Source organism: Lepisosteus platostomus, chromosome 3 (genome assembly GCF_059453375.1).
Source record: "Lepisosteus platostomus isolate fLepPlt1 chromosome 3, fLepPlt1.hap1, whole genome shotgun sequence".
Lineage (NCBI taxonomy): Eukaryota > Metazoa > Chordata > Actinopteri > Semionotiformes > Lepisosteidae > Lepisosteus > Lepisosteus platostomus.
Window position 1 is genome coordinate 38,144,572 of NC_142613.1, and position 22,605 is coordinate 38,167,176.

General features: G+C 35.8%; 1 protein-coding gene across 8 annotated transcripts; it reads left to right on the forward strand.

Moving 5' to 3' along the window:
- Positions 1-1,659: 1,659 nt before the first annotated feature.
- On the forward strand, positions 1,660-21,229 carry taf1a (TATA box binding protein (TBP)-associated factor, RNA polymerase I, A). Of its 8 annotated transcripts, none has more exons than XR_015935408.1 (13): positions 1,675-1,743; positions 2,407-2,434; positions 2,677-2,799; positions 2,930-3,099; positions 4,828-4,941; positions 5,973-6,171; positions 7,453-7,589; positions 9,610-9,768; positions 10,616-10,682; positions 11,768-11,891; positions 12,255-12,325; positions 13,556-13,710; positions 20,164-21,229. XR_015935408.1 is itself a non-coding variant. In XM_088625559.1 (13 exons), exons 1-13 carry the CDS (start codon positions 1,726-1,728, stop codon positions 20,206-20,208), a joined length of 1,383 nt encoding a protein of 460 aa, XP_088481685.1. In that variant the 5' UTR covers positions 1,675-1,725; the 3' UTR covers positions 20,209-21,229. The 8 variants fall into 8 exon arrangements, 6 of the variants coding, with proteins under 6 accessions (XP_088481690.1, XP_088481685.1, XP_088481684.1 ...); XR_015935409.1 differs by lacking the exon at positions 20,164-21,229 and adding an exon at positions 18,645-18,681; XM_088625559.1 differs by lacking the exon at positions 12,255-12,325 and adding an exon at positions 18,645-18,688.
- Positions 21,230-22,605: the final 1,376 nt, after the last annotated feature.

Genomic DNA, 22,605 nt, shown 5'->3' on the forward strand with positions numbered 1-22,605 from the left:
CATCCATGGTGAATCAGTTGGTATAGTTCACAGTTACAAATATCTGGGTTTGAGGTGTTTGAGGAAAAACTTAAGTTCCCTGAGATCACTGATGTCATTGTGAAGCATTGTGAAGCACTTAAAACAACCAAAACAACAAATAACAAACGTGTTTCCTTTCCAGTCTCACAGAACACATGTATATATATGTACCTGGATGGGAGACCTCCTGGGAAAAACTAAGGTTGCTGCTGGAAGAGGTGTTAGTGGGGCCAGCAGGGTGCGCTCATACTGCGGTCCATGTGAGTCCTAATGCCCCAGTAAAGTGACGGGGACACTATTCTGTAAACAGGCGCCGTCCTTCGGATGACGTAAAACCGAGGTCCTGACTCTGTGGTCATTAAAAATGCCAGGGCGTTTCTCGAAAAGAGTAGGGGTGTAACCCCGGCATCCTGGCCAAATTTCCCATTGGCCCTTACCAATCATGGCTTCCTAATAATCCCCCTCTATGAATTGGCTTCATTACTCTGCTCTCCTCCCCACTGATAGCTGATGTGTGGTGAGCATTCTGGCGCACTATGGCTGTCATCGCATCATCCAGGTGGATGCTGCACATTGGTGGTGGTGGAGAGGAGTCCCCATTACCTGTAAAGCGCTTTGAGTGGAGTGTCCAGAAAAGCGCTATATAAGTGTAAGCAATTATTATTATTTTTACTTATATGTTTTGAGAAAACAGTTCCACAGAATCCAGAAAAGAATTCTATCAGCATGTGATAGCTATGGAAGCCCGTTTCCGCCAGGGAGTAAAAAAAACGGAAACGGGCTTCCATATATAGCTTTTATATCAAAAGTATTTTAACTTTTTTATTTAACCGTATATTCAATTCACTCAGTCATAGAGGCAAAAAACACCTTCAAAATGTTGCAAACCTCAGCTTAGAAATCATTGGACAGCCTTTAAGACCTCTGGCATAGCATTATGTCCATCAGATCCTGAGGAAGGCCTGTGACATCAGTGAAGGCTCATCTCAGGTCCTTCATCAGTCTTTTGAACTTTTGCCTTCGTGCTGTCCACAGCGCAAGACAAAATAAAATTTAGGTTTGCTCCAGAGGCCACCAGGCTTGTAAACAATGAATGTAAAGAAATTTTATCACTATGACGTCAATTGGATAATGCCCTACTCTACAAATGTGCAAATAGTTTAATACCTTCTTAAACATTGCACATTGTTACTTTCATAATAACTAAAGTATTTTGAACTGAATTGAATATAAAACTGCGTGTTAGATTTATAATTTGTAACATAGCATATAAAATAATATTTAGTTTTAAGTAATTTGTTGTAAATAATTAGTAATATTGGGTCGATATATTCACAAAACCAAAAAAAATAATGTATTGTTTTGTGATTTGTAATTCCTTCTGGCAGCGTATTGTTGATGATTATTTTTCTTCACTTGTCTTTTTCGATACCTTTTCTGCTTTGGTTGTATCATAAGGTGTTTAATAAAAGCTTAAGAAATCAAATACATGTTTGTACCAGAAGGTCCAAATAACGTTTACTGTCAGATCAGGCTACCACAATAGTACAACATTATGCTCTAGGTCTGCGCAGATACACTGCTGCAGGTTTCTGCGCTATAGGAACTCTGCTTTAGAGTCAGAGTCGTCGTCCATGACGTAGACCATGTTGCTGTTTTCCGTGGGCATGCGCACTGTCAAATGTGGGAGGTCCTGGAGTCCACATGTGTGGTGATCAAAATGTACTAAAATACGATTAAGTAGTTTTTTCGTGCAAAATGAACATAATATCGATTTTGTATAAGTTTCAATAGTCAGGAAACCAATTTATGTCCTTTTTTATAATTGGAACATGAACGAAGACGTTTTATCAAGCAGGTTTGGTTGTCTGAATTATGTTTAATGTTGTGATTTCAGATAAATGTTTCTTTTACGCGTTTTAAGTTTTTTAAAGTCGTAACACTGGGAATGCGGATTACCGTGTGCTTCTTACTTTCGGAAGTGAGCTGAATTAAGAACAGACGATACAGCTTTCAAACACTTCATGAGAACAATACGAAAGCCTCCTCTATCATAAACTGTATTTCCGGTGTTTTGTAAAGTATAGCCTTTAATACACTTCGTATCAGGAAATGTAAATTGCGTTTTAGGTCGTGCTTAAGCAAATGCAATCGAATAAGAAGTGTTGTCCAAAACGTTTAAAAAAACTGACCTTATAACTAAACCTTAGAAATTTGGCATGGATGTTACTGGTTCTTCAACAGGGTTCTGGTGAGAAAAATCATTAGTATACAAAGTAACTTACATAATATGCAAATAGGACAGGAGTTTTAATGTTATTTGTATGCGTGATCATATTCGATTTAGTCTGTTTTTTCTGATCAATATGTGAAAATGTTTTTCAGAGGAATTCAGTATGGAACATAAAGCAAGGTATTGCTATCATGGATTCCTTAAATCTTAACATTTTCCTTTTTTAACGAGATAAAAAGCCCTACTGTGGGCTGCAAAGACGTTTTAAGTGCAATAATTAAATGTAACACTTTATGTCAAACTATGTATGAGCCTCTTAATCCCTCTTAACAGTTTGCTTGAAAACCTTATAAAGTAGAAGAGTTCATCTGTCATTTTTAGCTGTTCACAACAGGAACATGTCATATCCTTTTTCTTTTTAGGAGACATGGATGACCTATGTCTGACCCAGTCTGACCAGCAGGACAGTTTAGACGATGAACAGCAGATTTGTAGTCCTGAAACAGGAGGACGACCTCATTTGCCTCTATTGCACAGTTTCAAAGGTAAGATCTTCAATATTCACTGTTTTAAAGTGGTGCCCAAGCCTTTATCCTATCGGCTTACTGAAAATAATTGAAAGGCTGTTTTGTATTCATTCTTGGAAGTAAAAAGGATTTGTGTTTCCTCCTTAAGAAACGTTGCCAAGGAGAGAGACTGGTTTTCACAAAAGCTCCAGAATATGCCTGACCAAAATTCAGGAAGCTCTTTTCAAGCACCGTTGGGAAGAGGCTGCAGAATACATGAAGAATTACTTTGAAACGCTGGAAGACACAACTGTCCGGAAGCAGACTGTATCACCTGAAGTGAGTGTGCCCGTGACTGCACTAATTTAAAGAGGAACTGCGTTCACAATTTCTTAGACCAGTTATTATATCTATGTAACAAAAAAATAATTGCTGGTATAATAAAATGTTACAAATTCCGAATTAAGCAAAAACTGGTGAGCTTTGTGAAAGTACCGTATAGTCGCCATATTGTCACAAACCCGTGCTCTTGGCACAGGCAAGAGTGCAGATTGAAATATGAGGTGGCCCTTCCTGCTCACTAGTCACTGTAATGACTAATGAGCGAATAAGTACAGGCTGTGTAGCGGACATTTCACTGCAGAAATGTTCCAACGTGATCTTCATGCAGAGTTAACAAAAAAGTAATATTTGTTGGCAAAACCTTCTCAAGGTTGAGAGCAATATTTCTGTTGGATTACAAGAGATGTATTCACAAGCTTGTTTGTTTACAAAGTCATAGGGCTGCTATGCCTCAGTGGAAGTTTGGTTGCCTCGTTCTGAATTGTAGAACAAGACATTGAGCATAGCTGGAAATGTAATCTATTTTATGATGTAAATTGGAGGTTTTACACATTGCTGTGTACATTTCACTTTCATTGTGGTTTGAAATGCACTCATCAATGCTGATTCTTTCTAACCCCCAAAATATAAAAATAGCATCGCAGTGTTCCCCTTTTAAAAAACAAAAAGTGCTCTCAGGTCTTTCAAGTGACTTAACCACTAAAGGTGCATTCAGTTTGAACCCTAAAAGGTCATCGCTCGTTCAAACCACTGGTGTCTCATTTTGTTCGGTGACTGAGATTCTCTTTAAAAGTAGGGCATGATTATCCTGGCACTACCGGGGCTAGGTGGACATGAGTTGGTCATGGCACACAGATAAAATGTCATACAACATACAACATTGACCCCTTTAGCTTGCTGGGCTCATGTAAACGTTCTGTGTTGTCCATGAGAGCGGCAACACTCCTCTGATCAGTGCTGAGTCCACTAAAGGAACTGTGTGACCCAATGTGGTGGATGTCTGAACACAAGTATACTACACATGCTTTCATCTCAGTTTAGTCCTCAGCCTCCCTGAAAGAAAGTAAAAGAACTGTACCAATAAAGTGAAATTATACTTTTTTTCACATTAAAAGTTGGAGAATATCCTTGAAGGAAAAGAGTTGTTTTTGATGAGTGCATTTATTATTTTATTACAAGAGTGTTTAATAAAAATCCCTACTATTGAAATAAGGTTGCCATATTAATGTTAAGGGATTAAATGTATAAGGAAAACAAATGATGTACTGGGACCTTTACAAGTTTACCTGCTAGGGAGATGCATTTGGTCATGGTTGCGTTACATGCTCTTTGCTGAAAAAGCATTATTGCAGCTAAAACGTGATATTTATGACAGTATTCAGAGGTACCAGTAGAGTAACTTGCCCTATACAATTTCACATACTCTTTACTGGTAACAGGTATTCTGCTGTCTTGTTTCTAAAAAATCATTTGACTCTGGGCAGTTATGTCTTACCCCTTCACAGGAAATGACTTTTTGAAAATAAATTTGAAGTCGGGCTGAGTATGATTCTTTCGGGGTGCAATCATTGTATGAAACAGGTTTTCACACCCTTGTCATGGATTTAGCGGTTTGTGTTGTAGAAAACCACTGCTAAATAAAATGGAAGCAAATAAAATGTCATATCAACGTGTTTTAGACCGATTGTGCCAAAATGTTTATCAGATTTTGCTAATATTTTTCAGGTAATCTGGAGGATGGGCTCAGAAATTCTGCATCACCTTCCTAATGCTAAACTGGAGGATTTCAATTCTTTCCTGGAGAGACTGAAAAACATTGGAGTGAAGAATTATCAGAAGGTGGGTGTGGGTAGCTTTTACTTGCAGTGTTAGCAGTTCTTGGCAGGCGTACACCTTGAAGTCATAATGATAGTCTTGAAACAATAGAAACACATTTATAGATAGACGTAAAGCCTACAACAAAAATAAATACCTTTTTGAAAGATTGGGTGTGCGTTATGATTTGCATCAGTTGTACTTGGCCCTGGTAATCAGATTTATTTTACGCTTTTATCAGAATCTGAATTGTAAAAAGAAAGCATCCGGGAAAAAATAAAAACATCTGGCAAGTGCATTTTTTCACTGAAATTGCAGGAACTATCTAATGTGTAATAGACTCTGAGCTTGGTTTGTGTTTTTGCTGCTGTGCATATGTGATTTAAACCTGAAGGTTGGGGTCACTTGGTTGTGTTAAACTGACTGCATGAAACTGACCCAGAGCTGGCCTAGCAGCAGCTTTGAAAAAACAGGCTATTGGAAATACATCCAATCAGGACTGAGCTTCTTGCTGATTTCAATTTATGTAGCAGTTCAAAAGACACAATATAGAGATACACAGGTAGATACACAACTTGAAGATGTTCGTTTAAACAAGGAATAATGTTTAGAATGGGCAATATACCTTATAGTTTGCATCAGATGATTGTATTGTTCATTTTCCCTAGTTGAAATACTTTGTAAAAGATCATTATAAAGTGTGATCAATGGAGAAGACAGTACTTTTCTGTCAGTATCGTAAGTTGTATACAAGTGGCCAAATTTTCTTTTATCAAACTGGCAAAGCAGAAGCAAAACGTTCCTACTGAAGAGTTATTGCTTACCCACACAAAAATGGTAAGAGGTTTAATATACATTCTATAATATATGGGGTAAAGCTACAAATAACTAAAGCCTAAACTTTTCTTTCTAAAGCAACAAGAGTGCAGTGTGATATGTATTTACGCTGTGCCTTTCATCACAAACATCTGGAAATTACAGCACTGCCATAAATTAGTTTTAAAACATGCAGTTGGTACATTTTATGACCCACTCCTATGATTTTGTCTTCACAGATGTGTTTGGAGCATTTCTTTCATTTGCTGTTGCTTGGGAAGTTTGATGATGCTAAAAGGCAGGTGTCAGCAGTTGAAAACTGGAGATATGGAAAATTAACAGCTTCTCAGCCTCAGACTGCAAAGCTGATTCAGGCTTACCATGGCTACCTCGGCTATTTAACTTGGTGTGCACTGAAGGCGGCTATCTCAGACACTGGTAAGACCAAACATAACCAGGTATAGGGGCGGTATTTTACAATTCAGGATATTTCACTGAACAGCTTGCTTTTGTTGCAAAGCTGTAATATTTTTGTTTTGTTTTTCTCCGATTGTGTGATAGTATTAGAAACATGCTATGAAAATAATCTAGGACGTAAAGATGATTGTTCTAAAAGAGAATATGAAATGACAGGTGACAGTGTATTTATCAGGTGTAAAATGCTAGAAGTTGTTTAGCTAGCCAAACAAGAATGTTTACCATAGTTTCTTATAATTTAAGATGTATGAAAAGGGCCATCTGTTTCCTTGGTTGCATGAACATTATCACAGCTTTTCTGCCATCTAGTGTTGGGAGAGTGTAAATCCGTCCATGTTAATAAAATGGTAGTCCCAAAACTATGAGAGCTTTTATATTACTTCAAAATATTAAAAGCCTGTCAGTGAGAACAGCAATGTATTACAGATAGGATTTTTTTATTTTCAAATGTTGACTGGTAAACTATACAACCTGTGTTGTTTATGTTAAAATCTGTAAATGGTGGTTCACATTAAAGTGAGCTGTAAACTGCTGGTTGTGTCACAAACATGGAATACAAGACAGGCCCTGCAACTGGACTTCTGTAGCTGTGCATAACTGAGAGAATAACACACTCTGGTGGGGGGGAGATTCAATTGTGTCCCATAGGCAGTAAGAAAATGACAATCACAAATACAAATACTGATATTCTTTTTTACTCTGGTGATGGAAAATATTTTGTGTGTGTACACATTGGCCTGTTTTTACCTGATGGATCTCATAAATAGAATTATTACAGTTTTTAGTATTAAGTCATTTTGAGACCGCTACTGCCAATCTTCACATCAGTAAGAGGCTATATTTGTTTTTCAGTTTTTTTCTATTTTTCCAGGCTTGGTAAATGCACAAATCCAGTTAGAAGTAGTTCTTTGTTGCTAGGTCTTAAATATATATACAATAAGTATCTTAAATTGCCTTGCTAGTAGAACATAAAATAATTACCATAATTTACACATTGTACATTCCTTACTTTCTGACAGTATCTAGTTTTCTAGCTATTGCTATTGTAAGCTAGTGGTGAGTACAAACATGCAGTTACTAATATGTTGTTAGCATCGTTGATTAATTATTATTTGCAAGAAAGCTTTTACACTAATAGTCAATGACCCTTTTAATGGAAGTCTTTGTTTAAGAAAAACATTTATACTTCTACACTGTAATATTCCTAAAAAATCTGAATTGAGGATTTTTTTTATCTTTTAGTTACAGACAAAAGTGATAATTCAGATGTTGCTGAAATCCAGGAGATGCACAGATACTTTCGACAGTCATCATTAAACCTTCAGGAAATCTTAAAACAGCCTGGAGTCTGGGACCCTTTTGTGCTAGGTTACATTCATGTAAGTTATTCCATTTCCATTTATGTTGTTTAAGATGTTTCATTCCCATTTTTTATGTAAGAAAAATATAAAAGCATCTATATAGAATGTACTCATGCTGTTTACTGAATTTGTATGTAGCATGGGCTGAGGATGAAAAATCTTTTAAAGTAATAAGCTAATAGATTACATTTATATAGCACTTTCACCTAAGCAGATCCCAAAGCACTATAGATGTTGAAAGAGACCTGCTTTGTTCCCCACTGAAGTGCAGCACTCAACTGTGTGACTTATGGCAGCCATTAAACACCTAATGTTATACAGTGTGTACTGCCCCACTACACAGCACATCATGAAGTGGGAGCAATTTAACTTAAAGGAAAATTTAGGAAAGCCTGCTGGTGAAAAACCTGGGTGGAAGTTTGCAATGGCGCTGGGGTTAATATACCTGCTTTTACAAATATTGCCAAGGGACTTTTAATGATCAAGATGTCTAGCTTGTCTCATCTGAAGGATCTCAACTCCTACGGAACTGTGTTCTTAGTTGCCATTCTGGTGAAACTGGTTTTGGAAGCTCTGGTCTTGGGGTAAATATGCCTCCTAATGGTCCACTAACAGCACCAGTCTGGTTTTCTTTGGGGATCTTCTACCCCAGTTCTGACCAAGCCCAGCCTTGCTTTACTTCAAAGATCTGATTCAGATCACAGAGTCATAATGATGCAGTCAGATAATGTAAACCTTTGGATTTTTTAATGAAACTATATTCACTACTGATAAAGATTAATTCAGAATAGTATTGCAGTCATACCTTTGTAATTGGAAGTCACACAGTTACCTTTAATTTGCACAGTTCTTTTTTTCCCAGAGGGTTTTCCTCAGTTTTCACACTAGGTGGCAGGCTTATCCATGAAAAAATGATTCCAAAAGTAATGGTCTTGTACTTCTCAAACTCTTTTAAGTTTTATTGCTGTACTTTTGCTTTTGGGTGGGAGTTTTCTATAACTTTGGCATATTAATTAGTATAGTTTTATTTTATAGTGTTGGGGGAAAAATATTGGGAATATGAATATTGGGGGAGATTGCACTTAGGACAACTTCCTCATCATTGAGGAAGGTTTTAGGGGTTCATAAGTGGCTGATATGCCTATTCCTGGATTTGCAGGCACAACTGTAAGTAGTGGAGTAGTTAAGAGACAATCGGTCAGAGGGCAACATTGAGATTTTCTGTTTACCTTTGATAATCCTGTACCTTCTCTGACCGCTCACATTGAAATACATCAGCCCAGTGAATGGGCTTACTTTTCCAGTTGATATGCTGAAAAGTAGTCTTCTCCCAGTTGTCAGTTCTGATGTTGTGTGTTGATAGTGCCTTTCAGCTGTTGGCCCCCTGTGCCTCTTATACTGTAGTGTAGTTGAAATAGTAGGAGATCTGGGACCTTTACTATCTGTATAGTAGCAATTAAAACCCTTGAATAATTCTGTCAATGATGTCTGTCTAAACCTTGCTCGAGGGACTGTGTTAAATGACAATATCTGGTCTGAAACTGGATGGTAAAAACAGTGAAATACATCTTGTCACCTTAATAATACAGTGCTAGATGTGCTAGTCACTGGCTCTTACTATTTCTGCTCAGACTGAACAACTGCAACTCTCCACAAACTCCCAGCTTCCCCCAACAGAAGCAACAGACTTGCAGTTAAAACCTGAATCTCCTCCATCTTGTTCAGTCATAGCCAGTGACTTTTAGTTTAAAAGGCAGTGCTGTTTTAAACTAAATTTCCTGATCCAGATCTTACGGCGGGTAGCACAAGACAAAGCAATTCTAAATACATTTATACAGACTTGTTTACAGTATTTACAGTTGTTTACTGTGGATGACTAACCACTATTTGCTCAGATCCTTGTAAATATATGACATTTTAGAGATGTAAGGCTAATATGTTCCACCACTTGAGGATGTTGTGATGGTAAGATCTTTTCTGTTTCTTTTTGATTTTGGATCTGCAGGTCATTTTCTTATTGTCCATTTTCCCGTTGCAGATGCTGGACTTCTATGAAAATGAAAATGAGGCTCTGAAAGTCCTGAATGAATATGCTTATGACAACAGTTTCCCCCCCAATCCAAATGCTCATGTGTATCTGTACCAGTTCTTAAAAAAACACCAGGCCTCTGAGAAGACCTTGATGGCGGTGCTCAGGGTATGGCAGGGCTGTAGTGTGCTGATTGAGAACATAATTAGAGTACGTGGTAAGGTAGTTTTGTGTCCAGAGAAGTCAGGAAGGAGGCATGCCAGAAAATATATTGCTAAGAATATACAACAATAAACATGTAAGACACCATAGAATCCTTAAGAAATTGGTGGCATGAGTATATGCATATTTTTCTACAAACTTCATACTTGTTTTTTTTAGAATACTGTATACAGTATTTACGTGAAATACACCAGTGAAACCATGGTCAGATGTTTCATTAACCTTCACATTTTAACGTAGCTGTATATTATTGTATTTATAATATTATTAATTGTATTATTTTATATTTTTTTCACCTGTTAGTGTGCATTAATAATTCTATACATTAAATCAATATTCAGTATCGTATCTCTTTTTAAACAAATACCTAAGATCATTTAAATTACAAAGACTAGTTTCTGTCTAAATCTACCTAAAGCATTCTGAGGCTTTGGTATTTTCAAGATTAAAATTAGTGTAATTAATGGACGTTTGTTATAAAGCAGGCTTAGGAAAAAAATAGTTGTGTGCTGGAAAGTCACAGTCCTACATAAACTATTTGTTATATCAAAATAAAAAATAGTCAACCAATTATTAATTTAAGTCTCAAACATTTTTTTAAATAGCTAGTCAAACTTTGAATTTGTGAAGCTTATTCTCTGGGCTTCTGGTACTGTTTGAGGGATATGTGAGTGGGTAGACAGTAGAAGAGTAGATCCGAGTCTTTTGGTAAAAAAAAAATATTTCATATATATATATATGTTTGTATGTTCATATATTTAATGATAAATGTATGCCTTGCTTTTTTAAATAGATTTTACATGCCTTAGTCCCCAGTCATGAACTGATGTTGGAATTTTCTTCTCTTCTGCTTAAGTCAGGTAAGGCTATTTTAAGGTAAGGTTTAGTAGCAAAGTAACAAACATTTGAAATTTGTAAAATCCACAAAAAGCTAGATGTTATGATGTTATTAATGAAATGCTGTTAACTTTTTCATGACCCATGTATGGTTCCTATCTGTTCTCAGCTGTACAAAGGTTTCCAAATTTACTTGAAAAATCGTATTTATTTATCTTCTGTACAACTGTTACATTTTAAGGATATGTAGAGCATGACATGTATGTAGATATAATAGTAAGATAGTTTTAAGAGGCAAAGCAATTGAAACAATTCAAGGTAGGATTTTAAAAATACATTTTCAGGCTAAAAATTCCTTAGTAAACATTACATAATCTTAGCACAAAATATATGATCACTGAGATACAATAATGGCATGGGTGTGAACACTGTCGGTGATTTTGAACATTTGCCTTGAAATCCAGAAGCACACAGCACAGGTAATTTGATGCTGTGAACCATGATATTCTGTGGATCAGCATATTAAATGGGTTCTAGCTGTGAGGAGTATATTAATAGGTATTTTCACTTATTTATAGAGGTTTCCTTGAATCTGTTGTGTTTGTGGACATTTGTGATGAAATTACTAATGGCTCCAGTAGGCAATAAATTGTAGAAAAGCCGGACTACAACTAGGGCCAAGACCAGGATGCCTGAGCTAGGGTATTTTGTGTGAACTTTTTCACCACCAAGTTAAAATGTTATGATTGATTGAAAAAAATAAGACATTCCAAATGACCAATAAAAATGGATTAGGTCAGACCATTTCCCCCAGAAAAGTTTAGAAAAAACGTGTGTAAGAAAAATACAAACTTAATGCTGTAGAATGTGCATCTTGAATCTGGGTATCACTTCAGTAAATTTATTTACAGGTTTACTTGGTTTAAGTGTAATATATAGCTTTATTTATGAAGTTCTTTTTTTTTCTAGTAATGGCCAAAATACCAATTTTAACTTCAGTTTATAAATAACATGCTTTTATTTCTGATTCTTAACATTTCAATGTTATAAGCACTGTCCTTCTTCTAATTGTTCTCAACTTAAATATAATTTTACTTTTTATTTTCAGGGGAGTCACAACATCTCCAAGAATCTGTAAAGGTAATTTTTAGTCTGCTTGACTACAGCAGCTGGAAAAATAATCTGGATGCATGGATTTGTCTGGGGGAAATCATCAAACTGCTCAAGAAAAAGTAAGAAATCATTTCCTAATAAAAAAATACAAAATCTGACATTCAAATAAGGAGGACATTTTTCAATATTATAACATGAGCATTAATTACATTTTGCTTAGCATAATGTTCAACCACAGTGGCTTTTAAAATAGCTTTAAGTGTAAAAGAATGAATAGCATAACTAAACCCTTCTGTTTTAATTTAGATTTTATTAATGATATATAAAGTTCTTAGGACTGTGATGGTGTCCTTTTTATTTAGATTAGCGACTCATACTGATAGTTGTCAATGTGCCTAATGAATTCCATTACTGGATGTAAAGGTAGGTTTCAGGAATCAATGCTTTTTTAAATTTCTATACTCTGCTTTGTTTCTGCTTAGTTGCATTTCCTATTATGAAGGACTACAGAGAAAACCTATTACTTTGCATGCAAGCTTCCCTGAAGATGAGAGTAGGTGACAGTAAAGGTCTTGCAATGTAAAGCAGTAGTCTTTGTAATGCAGCTTTACCTATCTAGATCCTTCTAAATTGGCCAATTTGCTTCAAGTGTTTCTTGTAGAAGTCAACAATTCCAGATTATTAAACTCTTGAGTGACTCAGTCAGGAAAGAAGCTCATTCAAAGGGAAAGTGGAACCATAAAGTTTCGATATTTTCTACATTGAACCTGGGTTATGGTGTCAGTCTGCTGGTGATCACAATTCCTTGTTATGAGGCCACAGTTGTCCAGGCATCATATCAATTGGCTGAGACAGGGAATCCTCCTCTTGCTACTGAACAACAAGAGCCCTGGAACTACAGTAGATAACTCTTTGAGCATGATCATTAAGAAGCCGATCATAAGAAGGGGGACGGTGTACAGAAACATCCAGACGTTGCGATCAGGCTGACTCTCCAAATTGAACATCTGGGCAAAGAGGACACTAGCTAGGGATTCCAACATGAGGCCAAAAGCGACTTTGAAAGGGCAACAGAGCAAAATAACTGAGCTGAGATGTGGCACGTCTGTGAGTCAACAATATGACAGTCACTCCAGAAATCCAACCTGTATGGCAGCATAACAAGAAGGAAGATGTTACTGAATTAAACCGTAATAAAGCATTTAAGTGATATTACAAACTTATGGCAAAGGATTTTAGCAGAAAAATGACACAAAGCCAAAGGCCAGAGATATGCTGGAGTGGCTTAACAATACAGAAGTGAACATTCTTGAGTGGCGGTTTCAAAGTCCTGACCAAAAACGTGTCAAAATTTGAAAACTTGAGTTGTCCATCAATGATCCTCAACCAACTTGCAAGGAAGCTTGGATGAAATGCGCTGTAGAAGATACTTCCACCTCATATCGTCTTAGGGAGGAGAATTAATACTTAGCTATCACCGTATGTTAGATTTTGATTTTACTTTAGGCTTATTACTGACACTTTGTGTTTCACCCGCAGAGGTGTTTAATTTAAGCATTCAAGGGTATATTAAAATATTCCGTTTTTAAAAAATGAGACATTTGCAATAAAAAATCGGACACTATAAGTAGAGCAAAACAGGAGCTATATTTCACCTGTGCACATTGCACAAGCTGGAGAATAACAAGAGGTGTGTATAATGTCTGTCTAATACAATAAAACAACAACAAAAAATTTTTCTTGTCACTTTGCCTTATCAAATTCCATTTTGTTTTGTTCATAGGGATTGTTTCCATTTTGTTGATGAAGAGTGGAAGCTGAGAAAAGACTGGTGGCCTGCATTTCATTTTAGTTCTTATCTAGCAAGGCAAGACTTCAAGGAAAACAAGGAACTGTTCAGAAGGAAATCTTTTGTTGCAGCTGCAGTTATGGAAAATAGTAAGTATGTTTGCTATAATTAACTGTTTTACGTTGTTTTATAATACAGTGCCTCCAGAAAGTCTGCACACTCTTTTGAAAGTAACGTATTTTGTGGCTTAACAGCCTGAAATCAGGATAGTTATTTTACCTTTATTTACACTATGTAACATGGCCTCCCCAAAAAAAATGCTCAGACATTAAAAATGAAAACCTGGAAAAATAGAAATAGAAAGTTCATACCCTTTCTGTAGGCACGGTATATTTTTAATATTGACCTTTATCTTAATAACTTTTTAGATATCAAATTTAATAGCCTTCCACATTTTGAAGATAACATTTAAGCCTTTTCAGCTTATAAGTGTCTTTTATTTTGTTGTGGAGATCATAGTTGTTCAAATCCTTATTTTCATTGTTGTCTGAAAACTTTTTAATACCCACTTTTGTCGCTGGGTAGTTGTTTAATAAACTATAATTCAACACTGTATCATGTACATTTTCACTCACAGTAAATCATTTACAGTATTTATTATAGAAATGGACTTAAACTAAATTTGGCAAAGAACTATTTTAAGCAATTTAAGTACAGAACAAGAATAAGGCTAGCTTAATGCAGTCATCATTACACTGCATGGATTGATCAAATTTATATTTGATACTAATTTATTTGTTCAAAGATTTTTCCTAAGTGTGTATTTGAACAAGCATAGAACTATCCCAGCTAACTTCTTTCTTCTCTGTCCTGTCCTTTAAAAATATTCCATTGATGGTACCGTTAGTTATTTAGAGTTCTAGTAATGCAGTTCAGTCATGTTATTGCTTCTTAACTCTTTGATCTTGGCATACTTTTGTCATTTTTCTTCATTTTTTGTATTTTTGTACAAGCAGCTACTGGCAGTGTTTCAAGGTATTTCCTAACTTGCAAAACTATTGGGAGAATCAGTGGCGATTGAAATGATGTTAATACTGCTGTTATCACCCTTACTGTAGCTTGATTAAATGAAATCATATTAAAATTTAAAGCTCATCTTTAATTGACATCTGGAGATAGCAAACCAAAGTAGTAGAAACCATGTAAAACAAACATAAAGAATGTTTACATATTCGACCACAGGCATACTGTCTGAAATGCTGACCCTGTGGCTAGAGTCAGTTTTTATATGGTAGTAAAAATATTCTAACAGGGTCCAGATCACAAGTTAAATGACATCTGGAAAGCAAGGAACTCTTATTACGCACTTGCAGACTGCACTCTTATGTCTTGGTTAACAGGGCAGAAAAAAAGAGTTTGGTGGCTGATACAAAGTTAATGTATGTGTTCTACTTCAGTGTGTTCTACTTAACCTCTGCTTGTTCCTTCATAATATTAGGTTTTAAAGCCAAAATGCCAAAATGACTTATCACTTCAAGGCTGATTACAGGTTGAACCACATGGTTCACACATTGCTAGTTAATTCTCTGGGTGCTTGCTGATTGTGAGTGTGGTAGCCTTTCTGATAAAGCAGTCCTTCACAGATGATGATGATGAGGGACAACCGCACAATAAAATGCCTCTGTGTCCCTAGTGGAGCCTGATTTTCCCACAATTATCAATGAGTGGCGAGGTGTTTGAAAAACAAAATTATACACTTTTTTGTGCACAAGAAAAGCCCAGGCTTAACCTTTAGTTGGAAAAATAAAGCACTTTTGGGTATGGTGGGGTATTCATCCAAAGCAAAAACTGATACAGCTACATTGATTTATCCAAAAAAAGAATATAATTATTTTTATGACATTACATTTTTTAATCTACATCTGTGTTTAAAACAAATATTGAGCACAATTAATAGAAATTGGTGACCTGGTTCGTAACGCACTTCCTCACAATATGGATCAGACAGTGGCCATACTGAAAAGCCACATCTGAGTGTGCAAAGCTTAAAAAAACAGAGACAGTTTCCCAGCAAGATATATCGGACCACAAAACAAGGTAAGAACACAACTGTAACCATAAATTTACAACAATGAACAGGACAAATTGAAGGGTTTGTAGTCTCCGAATAGTAATATGTTTCTGTACATACACAGGGGCAAGCACACTCTTCACACATGGTTTGTGTACACAAACAGTCATGCCATCTGTCTTCATAGTATGTCTATATGGCCACCTAATAATCCCCATCTATGAACTGGCTTCATCTCTTTGTTCTCCTCCCCACTGATAGCTGATGTGTGGTGAGTGTACTGGCAGACTATGGCTGCTGTTGCATCATTCAGGTGGATGCTGCACATTGGTGGTGGTGCAGGGGTGTCCCCATTACCTGTAAAGCGCTTTGAGTGGAGTGTCGAGAAATATGCTACATAAGTGTAAGGAATTCCCATTATTTGATTATAAATAATGGGACTTGTTGCAGAGTAACACCCTACAGTGTCACATTGGTTTTTCAAGATGAAGTATTGGCTAAAGTGGTTAGAAAATGGATGGATGGGTATGAGAATTTAATGATGCGTCTCAGGTTCTGAAACATTCCTTTCATTTTGCCGTTTGAAATGATTTGCCTGGACTGGCATCCTGTTAAGTGTAGGACTTGCAATTCTTGCAATTTTAGTGTATAGCAAAGGAAAACTACAGACTGTATCATGTATTGCCTTCCAGGAATTTGGTAACCACTTTGCTGTTGGTGAATCATTGTCATCAGTCCTCTTTAATTATGTGGTTCTATACTACTTTGTTAGTGCTCTACAAGGATTAGACCGACTTTTCAACAACAGCAAAAAAGAGGAGGAAAGAGCTGTATTTAAGATTCCTTTTAGGTAACTGGCTTTTAACTTGGTCTTTTTTGTAGGAGTCTGTGTCATTATGACCTTTTTTGTCTGGGTGCCTGTTGCAAAATCTTAGTAATAGGTAGCTATTTATTTTTTCTGTATTTCGTTCAGATTTTGCATCTTTCGGCTTTTACATTTTGGAATATTTATATTATACTCACTGACAGTTCTTTGAGGAAAAAAACCCACGAAATCATCATTTGAAGAGTTCAACTAAAAAAATTGACTAATCTTTGCTCAGATTCAGTGATTGCTTGCGCATCATTATGTTCGTATATAAGTTCACGGCAATGGTATAATGCATCTCTTGAAGGTAATAGCTTTATGTGTGTTTAGATGTGTCTAAACTTTAATTGTAATTCTGAACATGGATTTTATGTAATGATTCCAATACTTTACAGGGATGAATGTACTGAAGTTTTTCATGGAGGCAACATGTATTTTCTATCTCAGTCATTATATATGCAATGTTAACTAATCTTTATTATGACAGTATTGGGGGAGGGTGTGATAAGCATGTAGAAGAAGTTACAGTTCATTTTGCACTGTTTGTTTTCTGCACATAAAGTAAGTGTGTCAAGACGTGTGGAAAGAAATATATGCATGTGCATCTACATGTGTATAAGTGATAGTTTGCAGTTTTAATTACATTGCAACCCTGCCACAACTGTGGAGGAAGATAAGCATGCATTCTGTGAATGTTTCTGGCAGAACCGGCAGTAATAGGAAGTCTTGGACTTTCAGGTTCGGTTCAGCCTCAGGAGAAATCTGAAGAAAGATTGTGCCTTAACCGAAAAAATAAAATAATATACAACTACATTCTCACACCTGACCCACAAACTGTGAACTGGTTCATATTCTGATCTAAGCCCAACCTATTTAGAGGTTTATCACTGGAACATTACCCAATGCAAGACTCTTTCCTAAGTGCATTAGAAATGGGGGCATTCAAAAAGCATGAAAAATGAAAAAGGGTCTGTTATGAAAAGTGGAAAAATAATCGATCATATTTGACAATACCAGCCAAAACGTGTAGCAGTTTGCTTTTTTTGGTGGATTTTAATAACAGATCCACCATAGTCCACTCACTGACCTTGCAAATAATTCAGCAGTCGTTTCATAGTTGCTTGAATGGAATGCAGGAATTTTCGCAGCTGTTTCTAAAGGTGTCGATTCTTCACTGTGGTGTTGGTAGACCCAAGAGGGCTTGGAATTGAGTAGTTCAAAGAGATGGAATCAACCACTCCCCTTATGATCCTTGAGTTTAGAAAGGAGTTTATTTTGGATAAACATTTTTATATATTTTTTAACAACAAATGTTATATATGACACATACTGTATATAGTTTTGTTTCACTGCCCATTGTTAGCAATGTGAATTCAAAGATGAGCCCAAGAAAAAGAAAAAGGAAATATGTTTATACTCAATAGTACAGTCACAAGTTGGAGGTGTCAAGCCCCATGAATTATCAAAATGGCATCAACATTGCATAGGTATTTTTGCATGAAAGCATAACAATCTCTTTTTGATTTACTCCAGGGACTTAATTTTGAAAACAAAGTTAGGGGCTTTGGAGAATTCTGGAGAAAGAATAAGAGACCTTTCTCAGAATTTGTCTGGATCTCTAAATATCATTTTTATAATATTGTCATCTTGCACAAGTTGTGTACATTCAATTAATGAATGCACACAAGCTGTGCCACAGAGGATTGTCGCACTGAAAATAAAATTTCTTCTAAATAAGTGTGATTTCTTTTAAATGTCAGTGCCATAATTTTGATTTAGGTGCTTAAATCATACTGCCTCTTTATTCACTTATATCATTTTGTGTACTTTAAACTGAAATATTTGATTGCTTATAATTAATCAAAACAAAATAGCTTTATAAACTAAAACTAAATAAAGAAGTTAATAACTTATGCCTGGGAGTGACAGTACAAAATTATCATGTCTATTATTGTGCACAGAGTGCTCTATAAGACTGACTAACAGAATTAAATTTAACAAGTAGGCTACATGCAGAAATGATAAAGTAGTTATGCACTATTTGGCGGCTACCAGTTAAAAAGAGTAAAATGCATAAGAAACTGCATATTTATTCATGATTCAGATTTCCAGTCCTGTTGAGACTGATTTTTTTCTTTTTATAGCCTCACCAATGGTTGTGATCATGAATGTAAAACTTAACAAGCTGGTGAGTTGTACAATCTGAAAGTTTTGTTTGACTGTTTTACCTGCCGCAAATCAAAATAACATAGAAATTTATATTGATGAACCACCTTTTACTCTGACAATAAAAGCAGTGAAGCAGTGTAGTAACTAGTTTATCATTCTAATACGCATAGCCATGTAGCACCCAGGTGCAGTTTAAATAATGTTTAAAAACATAATTGTCGGAAGTGATTCTTCAATTCTTGCATTTGATTCTCCAAAAGGGTACTGTTAAGAAGCACAGTATTTTAAATGATCAGTTTTCTAAAAGATGTCCAGCTAGGAAATATATTTGAGTGATCATTGAATGAGTGTGATTTAGAATTGGATGCGGCTTAACATTTCAGGTATTGATTTAATACTAGAGAAGGAGATCAGAAATAATGATCAACAGATGCAGCCCTTTAGGTTAAGAAAATAGGATAGTTCATGATCATTAAAAGAAATAATTCAACATGAATTTAATCTTTGCCTCCTACAGTCTACACATAGACACAATATAACAGAAGGTAATGGTCTGTCCTGTCATAAAACTGCACAACTTGGTGTTAAAACAGTATATAGAGCTGTGTTTTTTTCATTATGAAGGCATTCCCAGATCAGTTGCAGTATAGAAGATCGCACATCTGTAATGGCCTTTTCTGCAAATCTCCACATCTGCTTTTTTATTGTGGTTAGATGCTGTGTCTGTAAACACGCAAGGACAACTTCAAAGCTTATAATGTAAAAAAAAAGAGCTTTTGGTAAACTTAACAGTGCAATTCTATCTTTTTGCACTAAAAAGGCAATAAAAAGAAGGTAAATAAGCTTTTGAGTATGGAATGGATATTAGAGAACATGTGAGTCTACAGGTTTTAGTTGCCAAACAAATTAAAAGGTTTACTGTACAGAACCAAAGTAGAAAAACTTAAGATGGAAACAATTTAACCTAATCTCTGAGCAAAATAAAATGGAAGTTCCGAAGGAACCGTAAAAGTTCTCCATAAATTTGGAGGTAACTGAATTTAAGTGCTTTGTTTCATTTTTCATTTATTTATATACCGCAGTAGTGCACTGTTGACTCTCCTGTAGTTTAAGGATTGTGTTATTAAATAGCCAATTAATTTTCTCAATAGTTAAAATACCAAAAATTAGTACTCACTAAATTTGTCCAGATGCAAGCAGTAGCATAAATAAGAAGAGGAATATTTTTTGGAAAGATTTTAAAATAGTGATTTGTCATCATAATTGCTGAATTCAGAAACCCATAAATGTTAATAATGAGAAAGTTAATAAGTTATTACTGACTAGATATTTACAATATCTCATTTATACTCTCATTTACTGCATGTTTTTTTCATACAGAATATCACATATTTCAAAAATGTGAAACTACTACAGTAAATCATTTTAATAAATTGTTCACACTAGAAATAAAATGAGTGCTTCCAAATAATTATTCTTTTCTCTTTATTTTAGAATCTGTGTATTGCAGCCAGAAGGGTGGGCACTGTCAAAAGCTAAAGAAAAAAACGAAGAAAGAATCCAAGAAAGCAACCAAAAGCAAACGTAAACTTCGGTAGTTGTTGTTTGCAGAGTTAAGAAGGTCTTAACTTTTTTGTTGTCAATTTATAAGCATGTAAACCATTCAGTATTTTAAGGAAGAAAGTGACCATGGAAAATAAAGGTTTTGTTCTCCTTGAGGTTTTCCTTAAGAGGTTTTATGACTGCACATGTTATTTCAAAAGGAATGTATAGCGCTGTATGTGAAGTCATTTTTAACTCTTTGCCTTATTCATCAAATGCCACATGTCCCCACTTTTGTGTACATTTGTGTTTCTGTGAGACATTGTTTGCCTGAACAATCATTTCTTGAAAATTAGACTTATTATAAAGTTATTTTCTTAATTTTGTTTTCCAGTGATCATTACTACAAAATATTTTTCTCTTTTCCCAAGTTCACAAAACAGTCCTTCTTTCCTGTACAGGTTGGTTGTGGTTCAGAAGTCTTATTTTATACAGTTGAATTTCACTAGTTCATCATTAGCATCCAAACCTTTATTATACTTTAAGAGCAGAAGGATCATAACTTTAAAAATAAATTAAAGTATATACAAATCATATATCTTTAAAATGATAAATGCTAAAGCAACATTTAAATAAATATAAAATAATCATATTCTAAGAAAGAAGCAGCATTGATTTAGAAAAGGAAGGTCTCATTATCTTGGTGTTGATGTACTACAATGCTTGAAACAAAGAATCGGATAAGTTAACACTAAAGCAAGTGGCATGATATGTGGAGCTTCCAGAAAGCTTCATGAAAAGTCTCGCATTGACACATGTAGGAGTTCTCAACAATGTATATACATGGACAAAATGTGTTACATGAAAAATTGCTTAATTTAAAAGTGTCCTTGTTGGTAATGTTATAATGATAAAAATGTACTGCATGAAATCTACTGTACATAACATTTTTATTGTTCTGTCCAATCCTAATTTTTGGATTACGTTAGTAAATGTCATTTTGTTAAAAAATATGAAAGTGTCTTTGTTTTGATTGTTGATTTTATTGAGGGAAAATTTATTTTTATTCAAGGAAAATTCAGTTCAGAAAAGTACTGCAAAGATCTGTTATAGTCCTGTTGCTCTTCCTGATCTTTCATTGTTTTTCGATTCTGGTGTAGTTAGTGTTATACTGTACCTGGGCGAGCCAGAGCCTGCAGCTCTGCACCTCCACAGAAACCGGCCACATACACATGGGGAGGCAAATACCTCCTGGGGCTTTGAGGTCTCGCTTGGGCCACTTGTCCCAACACCCTACCTCCAATTAAACAGTTATTCCACAAGTCAACACCATTTAACTGAACTGCCACTGATCCTGTGCTCTGTCTTTGAGTAACCTGACCAGGCTAGTGCTCACAGCATAACAAGCCTACTCCTAAGAAAGACATCCAGCATGACTTCAGCTCAGGTGTCTGTCTTGAACTTGATCTGCCTGTTGGTGCCCTGTCTATCTTACCAAGCACTGGACCAGTAGGAAACAACTGAGCCACTTGCCTTACAGCCCTGCCTGGTGGCCAGCCCAGCTCAGCCCTGACAGCTGTGCTTGCCTTCAGTTCAGTCTGTATTATATTGTTTGGCTATCTCCACCTGCCTTCGTACTCCGATCTGGTTTGTTTATCTCTTTCAGCTCTTGTCACTCCTCAAGCTTTTACTGGGATCAAGCATTTGAATTCCTCAGCCTGTCACCTAGACACAGCTTTTCCGATCTGTTCAGTGCATTGTAACAGCCAACTATATGTGCAGATACATTATTGATTCTATGTGCAAATTTGATGATTTACTGGGCAGAAGAAGCATGGCACATGAAATTTCACATTGACAAATGCAATGTGATCCAGTGACGGCTGATATCTGGGTAGTGAGGACATTGTAAGAGAATGCATGAAGGGCTTTTGGTGCCATTAAAGGCTGTACAATATCAACCTGTTCATAAAACTCTGGCTCTGAATGGTTGAAAATTTTACACAACCAATTGCCCCATATGGCAGTGAGGTGTGGGGTCCAATCACAGACCAGGATTACAATTATTGGGACAAAGTTCTTAAGGGTGGTTATTGTTCAAATTACATTTTTCTAATTACTGTGTTTTCTACAGGGAAGCACACTATACATGGAAGCCTGTTCCTAGGAAAATGTAGTATAATTCTCTGTGCAGACCTAATAAAGCTTAATGTCCAATTGCAGTTGTAAATATGTTAGTATCGGCAAGAAAATTTAAACTCCCGCTGTTTGGTCAAAATTACACTCTACAAGCTCCTCTTCTTCAGCTGTAGGGCAGTTTTGCATGAACATTTGCATGTTGTCCTTGAATTGGGTTATTAAAATTAGGCCCTTAATCTTTCAGGGAAGCCTGGA

Coding starts and splice junctions, on each gene's coding strand:
- taf1a (XM_088625558.1), top strand. Junction 11,892..13,555: donor ATCAAACTGCTCAAGAAAAA/GTAAGAAATCAT, acceptor TTTTGTTCATAG/GGATTGTTTCCATTTTGTTG. Junction 13,711..20,163: donor AGCTGCAGTTATGGAAAATA/GTAAGTATGTTT, acceptor TCTTTATTTTAG/AATCTGTGTATTGCAGCCAG.